At 52.4% G+C, this 19,163-nt stretch overlaps 1 protein-coding gene across 5 annotated transcripts; it reads right to left on the bottom strand.

Annotated features, from left to right (window-relative positions):
* Nucleotides 1-410: 410 nt before the first annotated feature.
* IDH2 (isocitrate dehydrogenase (NADP(+)) 2) lies at nucleotides 411-18,442 on the bottom strand. 5 transcript variants are annotated; one of them, XM_059912480.1, is made up of 11 exons: nucleotides 18,337-18,442; nucleotides 7,930-8,021; nucleotides 6,767-6,932; nucleotides 5,031-5,191; nucleotides 4,803-4,946; nucleotides 3,704-3,840; nucleotides 3,365-3,516; nucleotides 1,745-1,857; nucleotides 1,474-1,571; nucleotides 1,288-1,380; nucleotides 411-808 (listed from the first exon to the last, which is right to left on the bottom strand). In XM_059912480.1, the coding sequence occupies exons 2-11, from the start codon at nucleotides 7,978-7,980 to the stop codon at nucleotides 721-723; spliced, it is 1,203 nt and encodes a 400-aa protein (XP_059768463.1). In that variant the 5' UTR covers nucleotides 7,981-8,021; nucleotides 18,337-18,442; the 3' UTR covers nucleotides 411-720. The 5 variants fall into 5 exon arrangements, with proteins under 5 accessions (XP_059768463.1, XP_059768461.1, XP_059768462.1 ...); XM_059912478.1 differs by lacking the exon at nucleotides 18,337-18,442 and adding an exon at nucleotides 17,567-17,811; XM_059912479.1 differs by lacking the exon at nucleotides 18,337-18,442 and adding an exon at nucleotides 17,730-17,810.
* Between the last annotated feature and the right edge of the window lie 721 nt (nucleotides 18,443-19,163).

Raw genomic sequence — 19,163 nt, 5'->3', positions numbered from 1 at the left:
CACAGGCCCAGGCCCAAGTCCCAGGCAGCCGTGGGGAAGAGAACTGAGGTGGCTACTGTGTGGGACCTGTTTTGAGGACTGAGAAACAGGCAAATAAAGAGGTCTGGGCACGTTTAGAAAGTTAAAACTATCAAAGATAAAAATAAATAAAAATATAACTGTACTCTATCGGAAGTGACAATCTCAAAATGAAAAAGAGGATACAGAAGCCAGATCGTGCTAGGAAATTCCAGGGAACCCACAGGCCTTCTGCCTGGTCCCCTCTCCCCGGTGGCCCCCTGACTGGACAGAGGCCTGCTGTGGCCCGAGGCACCCCGGTCAGCCCCTGGGGGAATCCGCCAGCCCTTTGAGGGCTTCTGCCTCTAGGCCCCAGCTGCCTCCTTCCCCTCAGGGACAAACACAGCAGACTGTTTTGTGAAGAGCTTTTTAGTAGCTAAATATGGCACCATGTGTTCCGAGGGCAATATAAATTACAGTATGCAAAACATACCACTGGCTGAGGTAAAACACACTGTTCCTGCCTCACGTCACCATGAGGGGAAACACAGATACTTTTAAAAACATCTTGCTTATTAAAAAAAGTGTCCCCTAGAAAGGCCTCCAAAGAGGGGTTGTGAGGCTCACCCTCCGCGGCGGGGCGTGTCGGGGTTGGAGGGGACCTGTGGCCACCCGCTCGGCTCCAGCCCGGCCGCCACGGCAGCCAGCAGCGCTCCCACCCCGCTACTGCTGGCCCAGAGCTTTGTCCAGGTTGCTCCTGATGGTGTCCAGGAAGTCCGAGGTGTTCAGGAAGTGCTCGTTCAGCTTCACACTGTCAAGAGAGCACCTGCACGTGAGGGCCGCTCCGGCCGGGCCCTCCCAGGGCAGAGCCTGAGCTCAGGCATCCGGACGGCAGCCCCCTCGTGCGGTCATGGGGAGGTCTACAGGCCAGAGGCTACCTAGAGCCAACTGTCAAGAGGCCACAGCAAACTCAGCAGGAACCCCGTAAGGCCTGTCTTTGCTTTTCCAGGTGAATGGGCAACTAGGTACAAGCTGTCTGGGGAGAAGCTGGGAGATGGGTGCAGCAGGGGATGGAAACATTCTGAGCAGCTAGCCTCAGGGATGGGGACCCACTCGCTGGGCCTGGTGTGAGGAGGCTGGCCCGAGCCATCCCCCAGGGCCATGGACCTGTCCTGCCCCTGGCAGCTAAGCCAACTCAGGAGGAGGCCTCTAAGAAGGACCCTGAGCTTCTTTCCACCTGACCCCGAGGTCCCAGAAGCCCAGCCCTGCCCTCTACCCCAGGCCACCCACTTGCTGAGGCCATGGATGCAGCCCGCCAGGTCCTTGGTCATGGCTCCACTCTCCACTGTCTCGACACACACCTTCTCCAGGGTCTGGGCAAACCTGCAGGGGACAGGGCAGAGTGAGACCCCGGCTGTGCAGAGCCAGGGCCCAGAACCTGCCCAGAACCAGCTCAGGCCCTCCCTCTGCACTCACCTGATCAGGTCCTGGTTTCCGTCCAACTTCCCCCGGTGCTCCAGGCCACGCGTCCAGGCAAAGATGCTGGCGATAGGGTTGGTGCTGGTAGGCCGGCCCTGGGGGAAGGGGTCGCAGGGGGATGAAGAGCCAACCAGCCAACAAGAGGGCCACCTGGACACAGCTGCCCACCTTTAGACTGACAGGACTGGGCCCGTGCTCCCAGCCCTCAGGGCCAGTGGGCTCCGGCCCCGGGGGCAGATGGACATGCGGCCACGGTCCTCGCACTCACCTTCTGGTGCTCCCGATAGTGGCGGGTGACCGTCCCATGAGCAGCCTCAGCCTCAATGGTCTTCCCATCCGGGCAGACCAGCACAGACGTCATCAGGCCAAGGGAGCCAAAGCCTGGAGAGTAGGAAGACCTCCTCTCAGTGCCGGCACCTTTCCTCAGGCCACTGGGGTTGAGCCCACCTGCCCTCCTGCTGTTGTAGCTGCTTCCTTGCTTATGTCTCCACCCACCCCCACCTATAACTGGGAGAACAGAGACTGTTTCAGGCTTGTCTACCCTTGTCCCGGGTCTCCAGGGCCCAGTACAGGGCAGAGGGGCACTCAGAGGTGGCTGTCATCAGCCTGTTAGCATAATTCTACATCCCCTACCTCCAGGTGCCCCTGAGTCTATGGGCCTCCAGGGCATAAGATCCCCCCAAATTCTGCCCACCCACCCTGGCTGGTGACCAGGAGGCTCATTCAAGCAGAAAGAATAAAGCCTGCAGCCAGCTATTTCACAGTGATCACTTTATCTGCTCTTTCAGGCCACTTTAAAGCTTTGTGATTTATTTCCAAGTTTTCCCAAATCCAGATGTCAACCTTTTCTGTGGCCAAGGTCTCCTAGTTTTCAAAAGCACCCCACAGCACCAAAATAAGAATTCTGAATGCCCAAGAAAGAAAAAGTGGGCAACTTCTAGAGGAAAATTATTCGTGTAAGAATTTTTGCTGCTGGGGCAGAGAAAGGGGGAATCCCTTCTCCATTTGCACCTGGGACCTTCACACTCACAAATCTCCATACACTTAAGGGTACCTTTCATGCCTTTCTCTTGTCTGCTAGGGCTTTTCATGCTCCCATCCTAGATGGGAATTGTTCTAGTGAGAGGATCACACCAAACTTTTCAAAATAAAGTCAAAGGTTTTTATAAAGCACTGAGACCCTCTGCCTTTTCAGCACAACCTGGCGTGGGCTTCACTTTTCTCCTTATCAGGAGCTAGACCTCGCCCCCTCTCACAGAGCCTGGTTTCTCTTCCACTCGCTATGGATACATGTTGCCTCCTCCCACTATCTTTCCTGCTCTCATTCCCAATACAATTGGGCTATTTCCTTCTGTTCTTCCCTAACGGCTTCACGCAGGCTTTCTGCTGCAACCCAACTTGTGTTTCAGGATGCTCTGGGGCCTGGGGGTTTGCCATCATCTCCAATATTCTCCTACATCCAAAAGGTTTACTGTGCAAAACAAATTCTCTGTAATTTAAAAAGCATCCGGTTGTGCTTACTCCCCTTTTTCTACTAGAGCCAAACCTAGTCCAAACCTGGAGCCAAGCAGAGTCACTTGGCCCTTTCATGGACAGGAACAACCTCAGGGCTAACACATCTAGCCCTTTAGGACCTGAATTCCTATGTCCTCCTTCCTCTGGAATGGCAGCCTTAGTAATACCCCAGTCCAAAGCTAACTTAGGATCCTTCCTCACTCAGACACCAGGGAGCCCCTGGCCCCTGCTGTTCACAGGAGACCCCAGAATGAGCAGGCAAGCCCCAGCCCTGCTGATCCACTAGAGAAATGTTCTCCCCAAAGGAGAAAATCCCCCCAGCTAGGGAAAAACAACAGTCCATCCCCGCAGGGAGCAGGTGCTGCCAGCGTACCCTGGGCCAGGATGTCTGACTGCACATCTCCGTCGTAGTTCTTGCAGGCCCACACAAAGCCGCCCGAAGACTTGAGGACCTGAGCCACCATGTCGTCAATGAGGCGGTGCTCGTACCAGATCTTATTCTTGTCGAACTCGGTCCTGTAGTGCCTGGGAGCAAAAGGGCCTGTTGTGGGGAGAGGGCGGGAGGCTGACAGGTTGGGGATCCCTCCCTGAGCCTCAGAGCTGAGACAGATGCACTGGGACAGCCATCTCCCTGGGTGGGTAAGGGCGGCTGAGGGGACAGGGAAGAAGGGCCATGGCGTCCCTGAGAAGTATTAAAGGGAGAGGCCATTACTTCTCAAAGATCTCCTGGAAGATGTCCTTGAAGCGCCCGTCATAGGCTTTCAGAATGGTGTTCTTGGTGCTCATGTAGAGTGGCCACTTCTTCTGGATGGCATACTGGAAGCAGCTGTGCGCAAAACCCGAGATGGACTGCAGGGAGAGAGAGGTCAGAGAGAGGTCCCTGGTGTAGTCCCCCAGGGCGGGCGCAGGCCCTGGGAACGGCATCCCTTCCCTCCACAGGACCCTCGCAGGCAGCCGGGGTTAACCCAGCCTCCCTGGAGTGAGCATCTGTTGTTTCTACTGGCCCAGCATCCCCCTCCCAATTTCTGGGAGGAAGTAGCCCCACCAACTGCTTTGGAAAGCTACCACCCTCCCCACTTCTTAGACCATATGGCTGGGGTGGGGCTAATGCCCTCAGCCCACCCGCCCATCTCTAGACTTGATAGTGTGTCCTGGGCTTATCCAATCAGAGCCCTTCCTCCCCTGGGCCTCCATGATTGGCTCAGAGATGGCCATGTGACCCATGTACTTTTGCTAGAATCATGAGCAAAAAGGCTCTTTTCTAGGACTTCCCTGGTGGTCCAGTGGTTAAGACTCCGCACTTCCACTGCAGGGGGCACGGGTTCCATCCCTGGTCCAGGAACTGAGATCCTGAATGCCACAGCGCAGCCAAGAAAAAAAGGGGGGGGGCTCTTTTCTGATAGGGTAGCCAGGCTGGCAGCGATAAGCCTGGAGCTACTGGTGGCCATTTCTTCACAGCCTGAGAATGAGCCCAACCACAGAGGAAAGGAAAGCCAAGAGATGGGGGTAGGGAGGGGAAGAAGTGCTTACCCAGTTTGCTGTAAGCCAAGAGCTGACAACCAATATGCCCCCAAAGACGCACCCGAGAGTGAGTGCAGGAATGGGGGGAAGCAGGAGCATCTGGCTGGGCAGGAGTGGGACAGCCCTCCACACCGGGCCCACCGCAGGGCCCTCTGAACACGCCTAAGATGCATCTGCTCTCAGGCCTCAGACCTTCAGGCCACCGATGCAGGAATAGTCAGAACCACCAACCCGATGTGGCCGGAGACAGAGACAGGCGTGGGGGAGGGAGCCGGGGAGCCGCTGCTCACCTCATCCGTGTTGTACATGCCCATGCCCACGCCACCGGCAGGGAAGTTGTACACCTCCCACTCCTTAGCGCCGCTGCCATCCTTTGGGGTGAAGACGATCTTGAATGTGCCGGCCCGGTCAGCCACAAAGTCTGTGGCCTTGTACTACAGAGGTGAGAGGATGGCTCAGGCCAAGTGCTCCAGATGCGGGACCCAGGCCCTTGGAGCCCCACTCCCACCGTGGCCGACCTGGTCGCCGTGGGCGTGCCTGCCAATGGTGATGGGCTTGGTCCAGCCAGGGACGAGGCGTGGGATGTTTTTGCAGATGATGGGCTCCCGGAAGACAGTCCCCCCGAGGATGTTCCGGATGGTTCCATTGGGACTCTTCCACATCTTCTTCAGCTTGAACTCTATGAGGACAAAGATGAAGTGGCCCCACTGCGGCCCCCACCTTCCAACCAGAATTTGAACCCCAAGCAAGAACATAGCCAGATGGGGGTCCTAAAAATCATTTGGGGGGAAGCAGCAGAGTCTAGAGTGTGCACGTGGGCTCCCCAATCAGATTTCCTGGCTTCAAGGTCCAGCTGTGGCACCACCTCTGACTGTCAGCCTTAGGCAAGTGGCTGAACTTAAGCCATAAAATGAAATTGTTGATAAAACACCTGGCCTTTTGGGTTGTTGTGAGGATTAAATGCATGCATGTGTAAAGTACCTAGAACAGTGGCTGGCACATGGTAAGGGCTCCGTCAGTTATTTTATATATATATATATATATACTTTTTTTTTTTTTGGCTGCACCGGGTCTTAGTTGCGGCACGCAGGATCTTCGTTGCCACATGCAGGATCTTCAGTTGCAGCATGCAGGATCTTTAGTTGCGGCATGCATGTGGGATCTAGTTCCCTGACCAGGGATTGAACCTGCGCCCCCTGCATTGGGAGCATGGAGTCTTAGCTACTGGACCACCAGGGAAGTCCCCTCTGTCAGTTATTATTATTCCCACATCACACCTGGACTTAACTGTCTGATGAAGCTGGCAGTGTACGGCCTCACTCCAGACGCTCTGGTTCTGGCCCCAGCACTGCCACTCACTGCCGGGTTCAGCCTAAATTACTGACTGTGACCCTCTACTTCCTTGTCCATAAAGTGGGGATGTATAAATCTCAGGGTTTAGGAGAAATAAAAGAAAACCAGCTGAAAGAGCTTAGCACTAAAATGATTCCATACCCTAAGGTTGGGAACAACCTGCATGACAGGAGGAGGCCTGCAGAGTTTGGAGATGTGTCTTGAAGGTTTCCTTCAGGCCCCTCATACTGCAGGAAGTGGGGAGACAGAACTCTGCAAGTTCTGAAACCACCCTTTCTTGAATTTCCCAAACCCGGATCCTTTACCCACACACTGGTGCCATTTCATGGAACCCTCGAGAGCAGCCCCCAGAACTGAGGACCAGCAGCCAGTCCAAGCCTGGTGGGGCAACTCTCTGAGACCGCTCCACGGCCACAGAGGCAGAGGGCAGACCTGCAGTGCCAAGACAGTGGCGGGACACAAGGGACGTTCCGAGGCTCCGAAGGACACAGGCCTGACACCCAGCACTACCCTGGACAGAGGGGGCCCCAGAGTCTCTCTGTAAACCTGCCTGCAAAGCAGTCCAGGAGGCCAGGGGGGCAGGCTGCCCAAAGAGGCTGTCCTCACTGTGACAGTGTCAGCATCAGCTTCCTCCTTCTCCTCTCTGTGACCGGTGACACCCACACTGGCCAGAGCCACACGGCACAGGAGAAACACCACCAGCCTGGGAGCAGGGGACACAGACCCTGGCCCCAGCTTTGCCACCCCCAACTGTGGAACTTAGGCCAGCCCTCAACCTCCCCTCCCCAGCCTCCTCCACAGGAACCTTGGAGGCTCCGCTGTGTGCTGGGCATTCGCAGGGAGACCAGGGTCACGTCCCAGCTCCCACTGTCCCAGCCGCCCGCCCCCGCGCCCCTCGCACCTTCCACACGGGCCTCGTCAGGGGTGATGGTAGCACACTTGACAGCCACGCTGTACTTCTGGGTGGCCAGCGCGGAGTCGATGGTGACCTGATCGTTGGTCTGGTCACGGTTTGGAAGCCCCAGGTCAAAATACTTGAGCTGGATGTCCACATGGGGCAGGATGAGCTAGAGAGAGACGGCCGGGGCCTGGCATCAGCCCAGATGACTGACTCAGGGGCGTGTGGGGATGGTGGCAGGGGACACCCCGTCAGGGCGGGGAAGAGGAAAGGCCAGCAGAGGGCTGGCCAAAGCTGGCAAGAGGCCGGGGCTCTGGAGAGAGGCCGGCAGACCAGGCTGCAGCCCCTCGGAGGGCTCATCCCCTAGCATGAACCACAGCCCCCCTGCGATGGCCCATCAATTCAGCCAAACCCCAACTCCAAGTGTATCTAGGGTTCTCTATAAAGCGGGTTCCCTCTTCTTCCCCACTCAGAAGTGGTGATTCTCAACCTTCTTCTTGGGGACAGGCACATGGACCATGTGCTCTCCCAGGCAGACCCAGCCCACAGCGATTTCAGAGAAGCCAAGCAGCCACCCTGGGAACCGTCTGCCATGGTGGCTCAAACATATCACTGTCCTCCAACAGACCCCACGGCACGACTCACGATGACATCCTTGAACCGCTAAGGAAAGGTTAATGATGTGGTCCCCCCACACGCCGGCCCTGTTCCTCTTTCACTCCCTCAAGGAAGCACATAGGAATGCAGGAGATCAAGATGATATATTCAACTATACTCCAATAAAAAATAAATTAAAAAAAAGAAAAGAAGAAACTCCCAAAGGATAGTCAACTCATGCTGAAACACGAGTTTGTCTGAAAAAACAAAACAAACGAAAAAAAACAAAAAAACGACATGATACAGGGTCAGGCTTGAATGTGCACACATTTTTAAAAACATGCTGGCTTTGGCACCAGCATGTGACACAGATGGCTGAGGACAGTCCCCTGCTTGACGTCATAAGAGCCATGAGTGGTCTGGACATGACAGAAGGGTGTACGGAAGGGGAAAAACAGGACTGCTCCTGCCCACCAGGGTGACGGGTGAACCCTGGGGACCCAAAGTGGGGACTGAACACTGAGCCCGGCCGGCCATGTGGAAGGCCGCCCACTTCGGGAGGGAACTACCTTCTCCTTGATGAACTGCCAGATAATATGGGTCATCTCATCGCCGTCCATCTCCACCACTGGCTTCGCCACCTTGATCCTCTTGTTGGCATCTAGGACCAGACACACATAGCACATCACAGCCCTGGGGAGGCTGGTGGGGGAGCCCCTCTCCTCTCCGGCCTGACCCACCCTTCACCATGGAGGAAGGAGTGTCAGCCAGGGCCCAGGTGCCCAGCATTCACTCCCCCTCCTGCAGGAGCAGCTCCGGGACCACCCGGGGGAGCTGGATCCCCCATTGAGTCTGGCCAGCTGGGACTAGCCAGATGCCAGCCTGGCCAGTCAGATCCTTTCCCCTGGAACCTGACAGCAGAGGAGACCAACACAGAGAATGAGAGCCAGCTGGGGTCACCTTGTCAAGCAGCAAGCCGGGCAGAGGTTGCCTTCGGCTGCTGCCACCCAGTTCCCCAGGGCAGCCCAGAATCCCCTCTTGTCCAATCCCTGCAATTCTATGAGCTACCCCGTGTCCTTCCAAAAACTTCCTCTAACTGTTGCTTGCAACCTGAGAGCCTGACTAACATGAAGTGAGGAGGGAAACTGTATAGATCCCCTCCCATGGGCCTGAGGGTGTACCACACCCTTCACATTTAATCCTCTGAACCACTCCCAAGGGGAGTACAGTAAGTCCCCTACATACGAACCCTCAAGTTGTGAACTTTCAAAGATGCGAACGTGCATTCGCATGTCCAGTCACGTAAGTTAGCTCATGTGTCTGGTGTACACTGTCACATGCTCGCATCCTCTACAAGTGGGTGTGCTTTTGTGTACTTTACTGTACAGTACTATATAGAGTGCAGTAGTACAGTATCTTTATTTCAAGCCCAGGATGTGAATGAGTGAAACTGCAGCTAGCCCTCCGTCTCCTATTGCTGACGGTCCTTCAGCTCTACCATCTCCCACCTCCTCTCCCTCTTCCAGTCAGTAACTTCTTGCCTGTTCACTCCATGCCAGCCCCTGGATGCCAGCTGTTGTACTGTACTACCGTACTTTTCAAGGTACTGTACTGCAAAATTAAAAATGTTTTATTTTTTGTGTTTGTTTGTTTTTTATGTATTATTTGTGTGAAAAGTATTATAAACCTATTACATTACAGTACTATATAGCCGATTTTGTTAGTTGGGTACCTAGGCTAATTTTGTTGGACTTATGAAAAATCGGACTTAGGAACACGCTCTCTGAACAGAACTCATTCATATGTAAGGGACTTACTGTATCATTATCTCCACTTTAAATGTGAGGAAATTAAGGCTCAGAGAGGTTGTCAGCTCACTGCCAAAGCTCACACAGCTTGAAAACAGCAGATCCAGGAAGATCCACACCTTCCTTGATGGGCACCTGGGAATGGAATGCAGAAGCCCTGATCCACGCAGGCTCAGGTTCGCCAGTTCTGCCAGAGATGCATCAAAGGACTGGACGAGTGACTGATCCAGGCCCAGGGAGATGGTGGAGGAGGAAACAGGAGCTGGTGGAGGCTCCTGAAGGAAAGTCTGACGCATGAGAAAAACCAACAGTCTGGGAAGTGAATTCTAAACAAAACTCAAGAAAATCATCCATGGGACTTCCCTGGAGGTCCAGTGGTTATGACTCCGTGCTTCCAATGCAGGGGGCGCGTGTTCAATCCCCGGTCGGGGAACTGAGATCCCATATGCCGTGGGGCACGGATCAAAAAAAAAGAAAGAAAATGGCCCGTCCAATTTATCAGTGCAGGCTGCCATGGGTGAGGCTTATTGACCCTTAACCTGCAGCAGGGGCACCCAAGCACCAGCATGTGCCTCTGGCCACAGCCTTGGAAGAAACAGCAGCTGCAGAGCACGGCAACAAGATCTATGTGAAACCTACAACCCCGCCTCAGTCACCCCAGGAAGTGTCACCTTCTGCTGAACCCCAGATGAAAGCAGGGCCCTGTCCCCAAAGGGGCCCTCCTCAGCCCTTACTTAGGGCCCATTTAGTCTTATGTTACACACAGTCCTTACAGATGTAGCTATGGGTCTTTCACCTCACCGAAGATTAGACACAGCAAATCAGAAGAGGGGACAGGATGAAAACCCCAAGTGACATCTGCTAGGCTGACAGCAAGGGACAGAAGCCTGTGAAAAGCAGGCCTAGAAAAATGAAGAAGCATGGCTACCTAGGCTCATGAAAACAAAAGTGACCAAAGCCCAAAAGACCCCAAACACATCACTGTCCTACGAAACACACCACTGCCATGACTCATGATGACATCCCGACCCACTAAGAAAAAGGTGAATTATGTGCAGCAGAATGACTCACTTTCCAAAGATGTGCAAACAGATTTTTTTTTTTTTAAATCTAAAAAGGAAGAAAAATGAGACCCAGGAAGCATGGCTTGTGTCAGGGTCAGGATAGGCCTCATCTGTGTCCCAGGGCCCTGGCTCAAGTGCAGCCTCTGGACGCCCCTGTGGGCCATAAGTAGAGAAGCAGAAAGCAAACACAGACTCAAAATATTTCATTCCCCAGAAAACATGGTGGACACGGCTGACACTGCTTCAGCTCTTCCCAAGATGCAGTGGGGACTTCGGACCCAAGCTACTAAATTCCTTCAGCATTTCTGGTCTAAAGCTTGAGTGGAAAGAGCTTTAGGACCTGCAGAAAGTCTGTTGGGCTGTTGCGAGCTAGCTTAGTTTTTAGGAGCATCTTCTATGAGTTAATGTGATGAGAGCCAATCAATTTTTTTTTTTTAATGTACCAAACCTACAGTAATTAAGTTCCCTAAGTACAGATCCATTTGGGGCCAGTCCTAAAGGGTTCAGCCTCAGCCTGGGCTCTGCTCAAGCTTTGGGCTTCAGGCCCAGCAGCTGGTGTCTTTGGACACCACACTCCTCGATGGGGGAGCTCAATATCAAGATCACAGCAGGCAGCCTTCCCAGCTGTGCATGCAGGTGTCAAACCCTCAGAGACCACAGAGCCCACTTATTTACAACCAGGTGCTAAGGGTAAGCACCCCTTCCTGAAACACCTAAACACAACAATGCCTGTCCTCAAAGAGTGAGTATGGAAGGGAAAACCTATCAGTAATGGAGAGAGCAAGCAGCGCTGTTATCAAAGTCAGGTGTGCAGCCTCCCTCAAAGCAACTTCCCAGAGGAGCTGGGGACTGGGGGTGGTGATGTGAGCCATAGCAGCAGAGGCTCATTTTGTTTGGACCAGGTCGTAGGTTTTTTTAGTGTTGATTGGTGACCAAGGCTTAAAAATCAGGCAATTTCAACAACAACAAAAAAACAAATAACCTGATTAATAAATGGGCAAAGGACTTGAATAGATATTTCTCCAAAAATGGTCAATACGCTCATAAAAAGATGTTCAACGTCACTGATCATTAGGGAAATGCAAATCAAAACCGCAATGAGATACCACTTCACACCCATTAGGATAGCTACTATCAAAAAAACCCAAAAAACAAAAGACAAAAACACATAAAGTAACAAATGGTGGCGAGGATGTAAAGAAACTGGAACCCTTGTGCGTTGCTCGTGAGAATGTAAAATGGTGCAGTCACTATGGAAAACAGTATGATGGTTCCTCAAAAAAATTAAAAAATAATTAAAAGCAGGGTCTCAAAAAGATATTTGTATACACCCATGTTCATAACAATTATTCACAATAGCCAAGAGGTGGAAGCAACCCAAGTGTCCACCAACAGATGAATGGATAAACAAAATGTGATATGAACCTTCAAGAGGAGAATAGGACTCTGGGAACTAACCCAGGAAATTTAAGAAAAACTTTCCTCCAAAAAGTTAAACTATGTTCATGATTCCAAGTTTTTTTTCCAAAACTGGGCTCCCCACCACTTCAACATGGATATACTTGCTTTGAAACTAAAAAAGGAAGTGCTTCCATGTTTTAGTGATGGATCTGGACCTACCTCAATAGCTTTTGCCGCTTGTTCTTTTGTTTCAAACTCCACAAAGACAAATTCCCTTTGGATCACCAGTAGACTTATAATGCAGTATACTTATATAAACAACATCACCACCCTTCCCAAATACGTCGTTTGTTTGTTTGTTTTTTGAAGAAGATCTTTTAATTAAAAAAGCTTCTCTGTTATTTTTAATTACATGCATTATTACTTTCGGTAATTACAATGCAGTTAAACAGCAACAGAGACTTATTTAACCCATTCAGTCAAACTGTGGACCTCATAAGCTGTAACACCTAAAACAATTCTCTATCAGCATATGATAAAACCTTAGGGTGCTTGCTCCTGCGGACACTTTATGTATTACCCAAATACTTTTTCAATCCAGCTGTGATTAACATTTTTGGGAAATAACTCATGATAAATTAGAAACAGTATTAAATATGTAAGGATTTAATAACTATATTACCTAAACTTTTCACAATTCCTATACCTTACTCAGAAGGTCAACATATTTTACCTTGAATATTTTTTTTAATGTGCTATATACAGACAATGGGATCTTATTCAGCTTTAAAAAGGAAGGAATGCCGACACACTATACAACATGGAAGAACCGTGAGGGCATTCTGCTAAGTGAAACAAGCCAGTCACAAAAAAACAAATACTGTCTGATTCCACTTATATGAGGTACCTAGAGTGGTCAAAATTATAGAAGCAGAAAGAAGAATGGTGGTTTCCAAGGGCTGCAGGGGAGGGGAGGAAGGGGAGTTGTTTAATGGGTACAGAGTTTCAGTTCTGCAAGATGAAAAAGCTGCGGAGATCACTGAACAACAATGTGAATGTATTTTACACTGCTGAACTGCACACATAAAAATGATTAAGATGGAAATTTTTGTTATGCATTTTTTACCACAATAAAAAATAAGAAATTTAAAAATTATTTAATGTTTAATTTAAACCAGTTCCCCCACAAAAAAAAAAAAAAAAACTGAGAAGATTTTACATAAAAATCCAGTCCCTCTTGAAGAATGAGTCGCTTCGTCCCACTGAGCCCGCGCTCACTCCTGGCAAGGATGAAGGATGGGCTGGTATGAGGACAGCCTCTCGCTCCATTCCAGGCCTGCCACGTGCCCTCCAGAGTGCCCCAAGGCATCGAAGTTTGAGACCTTGTCTGTTGTTTAGCCACTATGGTGGAGACACCCACACCGTCTGCCCCTCTCTGGGAGACAAGAGGTGACAGGTGACCTGAAATCCAAAGAACAGTGGCTGGGCCTCCCTGAAGGCCTCCTAGGGACAGCCACCATGAAATCTTCAGATGACAGGCTGCACAAACACTGTCCTCTTGGCCAGGGTGTGGGATGGAATTACATCAGTCACAAGAGGCCCATTAGGCCAACTCCTAGCACCGAACACCAAGTAAGGATTTCAAAACCCATCCCCAGGGACTTCCCTGGTGATGCAGTGGATAAGACTCCACGCTCCCAATGCAGGGGGCCCAGGTTTGATCCTTGGTCAGGGAACTAGATCCCACATGCATGCTGTGGCTAAGAGTTTGCATGCCACAACTAAGGAGCCTGCATGCCACAACTAAGGAGCCCTGGAACCGCAACTAAGGAGCCCACCTGCCGCAACTAAGACCCGGCACCACCAAATATGTAAATATTAAAAAATAAAAACAAAAAAAAAACCCATCCCGGTTTCAGTATCTACTTGCTGCTCAAGTAAGTAGACCTAGCCTCCAGGCTAGAGGTCCCTCCCAAGACAGCCACCCCTCCACCCCCCCCACCCCCCCCCCCGTCTACTTAACTGAACTGCTTTCATCACATTCCTACCCATGCTGCTGCCAGCAGAAAAGAGGCTGCTCAGCCAGCATGGCCCAGAAGAATGTGGGGGGAAGCCCCCAATTCCAGAGGGCTCAAGAAGGCAGGGCAGCAGTTCTGGAAGAGGCTCTAGTATTTTCTTTGGTGTCATCCTTCACTCCTCCCTTTCTCTCACACCCACATCAAAACCATCAGAAAAACTCTACTGGCTCTTCCGTCAAAATTCATCCAGAATCCACCCACCCCAGTACCGCCACCAAGGTCAAAGCCACCATGCTGGGCTTCCCTGGTGGCGCAGTGGTTGAGAATCTGCCTGCCGGTGCAGGGGACACGGGTTCGAGCCCTGGTCTGGGGGGATCCCACATGCCGCGGAGCAACTAGGCCCGTGAGCCACAACTACTGAGCCTGCGCGACTGGAGCCTGTGCCCTGCAACAAGAGAGGCCGCGATAGTGAGAGGCCCACGCACTGCGATGAAGAGTGGCCCCCGCTTGCCACAACTAGAGAAAGCCCTCGCACAGAAACGAAGACCCAACACAGCCAGAAATAAATAAATAAATAAAAATGTAAAATAATACAGACATACACTTTATAACGTGAGGGGTTTTTTTTTTAATTAATTAATTATTTATTTATTTATTTATTTTGTCTGTGTTGGGTCTTTGTTTCTGTGCGAGGGCTTTCTCCAGTTGTGGCAAGCGGGGGCCACTCTTCATCGCAGTGCGTGGGCCTCTCACTATCGCGGCCTCTCTTGTTGCAGGGCACAGGCTCCAGATGCACAGGCTCAGTAGTTGTGGCTCACGGGCCTAGTTGCTCCGCGGCATGTGGGATCTTCCCAGACCAGGGCTCGAACCCGTGTCCCCTGCATCGGCAGGCAGATTCTCAACCACTGCGCCACCAGGGAAGCCCAGACATACACTTTATAAAAATAAAAAAAAAAAAGCCACCATGCTCTCTTGCCAGATTCTGACTAGGGCCTCCTACCAGGTCCCTGAAGCCAGAATGCTCCTGTTAAAATGTAAATCAGGTCACAACACTCCTCTCAAAACCCTGCAAAGCCGCCTCTTTCACTCAGAGAAGGCCAAAATCCTCAAAAATGGCCTACAAGCCCCCCATGACCTCCACTGCCTGCCCTCATGTCCCATCAATCGCCTTCGTGCACTCTGAGCCAGCCTTACTTTCTGCTTCTCCAACAAGCAAAGGTGCCCTCCTGCATCGTGACCTTGGCACCTGCAGCCCTCTCTTCCCCTGAACAGTAAATGGCCTGCTTCCTTCACTCCCTCAGTACTTCATTCAGTGGGGTCTTTTCTGGCAGCCCTACCCAAACTTTCACCCACACCTTCCTTGCTTATTTGTTCTCCTTAGCTCTTGTCTACTGTCTGTCCTCACATTAGAATTTAAGTTCCATAAGGGCAGAAATCTTTGTCTCTTATTCCCAGCTCTGTCCCCAGAGTGTCCCTGGCACAGTGCCTGGCACATAGTAGAAGCACAATATTTGTTGAATCCATGAATGAATGTCAAGTTATGGTCAATTCAATCTGTGGTAAGGACTGCTCTGCCATAACCTCCTCTTTGGATGAAAAGTACTCCCTCCCCTCCCCCATCCTGGGATGCATTACCACACAGAGGCCAGTGAGTCCTCACCACAAAACTGCACCAGACCATCACAAATGTACATGGGTGGCATCTCTGCCAGTCAATGGGTTTCCTGTCCTGGAGTAGCTCACAGTTTATCATGTGTTAATATTTGCAATCTGCTGGCATTTTAAACATGGTTTACAGAAGTGTAAACTCCAGGGCAGGCCACAGAGGCTGGCTTCCAGTAATCAGACAGCAGTGTCCAGCACCCCATCCTGGAATCAGTGAAAGAGGCCTCAGACTCACATAAAGGATCTGGAGGCAGGCCCCAAGCCTTTCTAGAGGCTTTTCCTCAAAACCTACTGGGCCTAAACACGACCACCCAAAAATAGCTCTGATGGGATAGCTGTGGTCTTATATGATGTGGATGAAACAAGGCTCAGTGGAGAACACACAACTCTACTGGTGGGTCTGCAAAACTGAACAATCTCTAAATAATTTCCTCTGGAATCTAAGAGTGCAGGCAAATCACCAAGATCTGAAAAGTTAAGGGACAGGGTGAGGAAATGAAGAAGTTCCCAGACTAGGAGTTGAGCCAAGGAAGGATAGATAATTCTCCCACTGAGCAGTCTCCCTCACTTCCCCAAACTAACTTATCAGAACCACCACCAGCAGTCGCTGGAGGCCTATAAGTTGCAAAACTAGAAGGAGACACATGTGGGAATTACCTGGCAGCAAAAACACAAGAGTATTTTAGCCAAAGCATATTCTTTCCTTGTCATCAAGGGGAATGCCAAGTATTCTGTCTCCAGCAGTGTTGCCAAGTAACAAGCTAGCAGAGGTCACAATTGTACAGTCTCATTTCCAACTCAAACACCAGGCGTTCTCCTCATTAATTACCAACCCCACTTGGGGGCTTCTGGAAGGACCTGCAACTGACTGCTCTTTTCATGTGTTATCAAAATTCAGTCCTTAAAAGGGGCTTTTCCTGTTTGTGTGGGGTTTTTTGGTTTCTTTTTTTACCATCAGTGCAGAAAAAAAAAAAAGGGAGAATTGGAGAATGTATCTAACTTCCACCATATTTTGCTGAAGGTGGTGCCATATGGGAAACTTTTTTGGGGACTAGGGACACTTAGAACCTCGAGTTGCAGGGCCGACTCCTTAGAGATAAATCCCATGAGTAGAAAAACAGAAATGCCCCTTTCTCCTTGAAAGGGGAGGTGGGGTGCTGGGGCTCTTCTCAGCTCTGGTCAGCTGCTCCCACACTAGGTTAAAGATTACCTACTCTAGCAGTAAGACCAGCTTGCCTGGGCCCCACCCCCTCCTCCTCACTCGAAGGAGCTGCTGGCCAGGTCAGGATAGGGGTTTCCGTGGCAACAGGCATTCGACAGAGCCAAGGGACCTACATTGTTCCCTGTCTCTCGTAGCTGGCGATGGAGAGCCAGGGGGCCGACCAATGCCAGACCCGGCAGCCTGCCTTGGTAATGGAAGTTCAGGTTAAGTCTTGCTTATTATGCCCTGCTTATTAAGACTATTGTCTTCTCTCCTAAGCAGGAAACTAAGGGTATCACAGAAGCTGTGACGAACGATTTGGGAAAGTGACATTTTGGCGGGGCTGCCAGGTCTTCCCAGTCGGGTGAGCGGGGCAGGGCCAAGGAGCAGCTCAGGAGCGGGCTGGCGAGAAGTGGCAGGTCAAGCCAAGGAGAAGCCCCAGGATGGAGCTTCAAGTGCGTCGACAAAGAAAATGGGGGCGTCCAAAGCGAAAATAAAAAGGAGGCTCCTCCAACTGTCGCGTAAAAGGCTCCAAAAATAGCTGACGAGGGCCTGACAGCGAGGAGGGATCACTGCGCGGCCGGGTGAGAAGGCAGGGGAAGTGGATACCTCCTCCTTCCCCTCCTTTGTCTGAGCAGGGACCGCGCCGGGACCCTCCCTCTCTCGCGTGGAGCGGGCCAGGCGCTCCAGCACCCACTCGGTTGCTTTGTCTCCCTCCAGGGTCGCAGGGCGGGCAGAATACCCTCCGAGCCCGGCATACCCCCCGCACCCCCTGCAGGAAAATCTGAGGGCGCGGGGCAGCAGGGCCGGCATCGCCCGGGCCACCAGTTGCCACCTTCCTTCAAGTCCTCCCCCCGCCCCCCGCGACCGGCACGGCCTGGAAGGTGGGGCAGGGGAGCACGTCCCCGTCCGCCGGCTCTTTGTGTGCCCTACCCCGCCGTCCCCAGCTCGCGAGCGTCCCGGGTCGCACTCGCTGGTCCCCGCCCGGAAGGACGCCACGTCGCGGTGCCAGGCGCGCACCCCGCCCGGACCCTCCTCGTGGCACTCACAGTGGCGCCGCGGCTGCTCTTGCAAGTTGGGGGCTGTCAAGGCTGCCGGCGCCCAGGCCGGCCCGGAACCGGAGGCTCTACAGAGCAAGCGTACAACCCGCAGGTAACCAGCCATCCCGAGCGGGTGGGGGGGTCGGACTGGCCGGCGAGCGAGCGAACGAACCGGGATAGGCGAGATCCGAGCGCCGGCCACTGCTCCCCGCTGCCTGGCGGCGGGCTACCGAGGCCTGCCAAGCGCGGGCTGAGCGGGCAGGACCGGGGCGGGACTGCCGGGGCCCGCCACCCTATTGGGCCTCGCCGGGAGGAGGCGGGGCCGGGAGGGGCCGGACTCCTCCTTGGGCCCTGCACCAGCCCGGACCCCGCCCCCGCGCCCGGCGCGCGCTTCCCAGGGCACCGCGGAAAGCTCAGCTCTACTGAAGCGAGACAGGGGTGAGACCCACCGGGACCCGGGAGCGGGGGGTGGGAACTGGAGGATTAGGGGAGCCGTTAGCGAGGAAAAACCCTCTCTCCAGGATGCCCTATTTAAACCAGAGTGTCAATTGCTGACACATCAGCTTAAGCCCCAAAAGGCAAATTTGAACAAACTCCTGCGTCCTTCGCGTTGGCTGGGCTGAAACTCCAAGGCGCATTAACCAGTGCACGTTCCGCGTTCTTGAACTAAGACCGTGGTCACCTTGGGTCTCCTCAAATTCGCTCTCAGATCCTCCTATCCCCTCCACGCGTTAGGTAGACTGACCCGAGTCAAGAGTTGAAATCCCTCTGCTTCTCACCAGAATGTCAAGCAGCTAGTCCTCGAAGTCATTCAGCGTAGCCAGAGTCTGTTTCCTCCTTTCCGAGATGGGAACTATAACAGCAACAGGGCTGCCAGGAGACTTGGGTGAAATAACGTATGTTAAAGACTTGGGACACACCCTGTGCTCAACGACAACCAACGATGCTTGTCAGACAGTATTCAGGCAAACGGTTCCATTTTTTGCCTGCTTTCATACAAAGACAATACTGATTGGTTCTGCCATAAACAACCAAAGTCTCTCTCTCTCTCTCTTCACTCATCTTCTTGAAATGAGACACCAGTTGGGGCTGGGTTTTATTTAGAAAAATCTGACCCCAGCCCCCCACTTTCCCAGCTACACTGACTCACTCGAATGCTAGCCACCTCTTTCTGCCTTGTGTTCCCAGCTCTCCCCTTCATTGCCTCAGAGTCAACGTTGCCAGGTGGAGCTGGGCCAGGAAAGTGACCTTGAATTACTGACTTCAAAGCTTCCTTCTCCCTGTCTCAGCCAGGCAAAGCTACTACTTTGGCCCAGAGATCTAGTAGACTGGGCCCAAGGGGAGGCTGTTCTGGGGCCACCCCCAAAGTCTGAGGCCTCATTCAAAGGCCTAACCTTGAGCCAGCATGTCCTAGAATGACCCATTATCCCTTTCATTCTGTTCCAATTCTCTTGCTCAAAACACAAGCAGAAGGACTTCCCTGGTGGCACAGTGGTTAAGAATCCGCCTGCCAATGCAGGGGACACGTGTTCGATCCCTGGTCTGGGAAGATCCCACATGCTGCGGAGCAACTAAGCCCATGTGTCACAACTACTAAGCCTGTGCT

Source organism: Balaenoptera ricei, chromosome 2 (genome assembly GCF_028023285.1).
Source record: "Balaenoptera ricei isolate mBalRic1 chromosome 2, mBalRic1.hap2, whole genome shotgun sequence".
Lineage (NCBI taxonomy): Eukaryota > Metazoa > Chordata > Mammalia > Artiodactyla > Balaenopteridae > Balaenoptera > Balaenoptera ricei.
Note: the sequence above shows the minus strand (reverse complement) of the source record. Positions and strands in the feature narration are given on the sequence as shown.

What these genes read in the sequence shown, in the direction of transcription:
- IDH2 (XM_059912478.1), bottom strand. Translation starts at nt 17,681, where the DNA reads ATGGCTGGTTACCTGCGGGTTGTACGCTTGCTCTGTAGAGCCTCCGGT. An exon ending in AGAGCAGCCGCGGCGCCACT is followed by an intron (nt 8,022 to 17,566) that starts GTGAGTGCCACG and finishes GTCTGGTCCTAG; the next exon opens with ATGCCAACAAGAGGATCAAG. An exon ending in GGAAACCAGGACCTGATCAG is followed by an intron (nt 1,381 to 1,473) that starts GTGAGTGCAGAG and finishes TGTCCCCTGCAG; the next exon opens with GTTTGCCCAGACCCTGGAGA.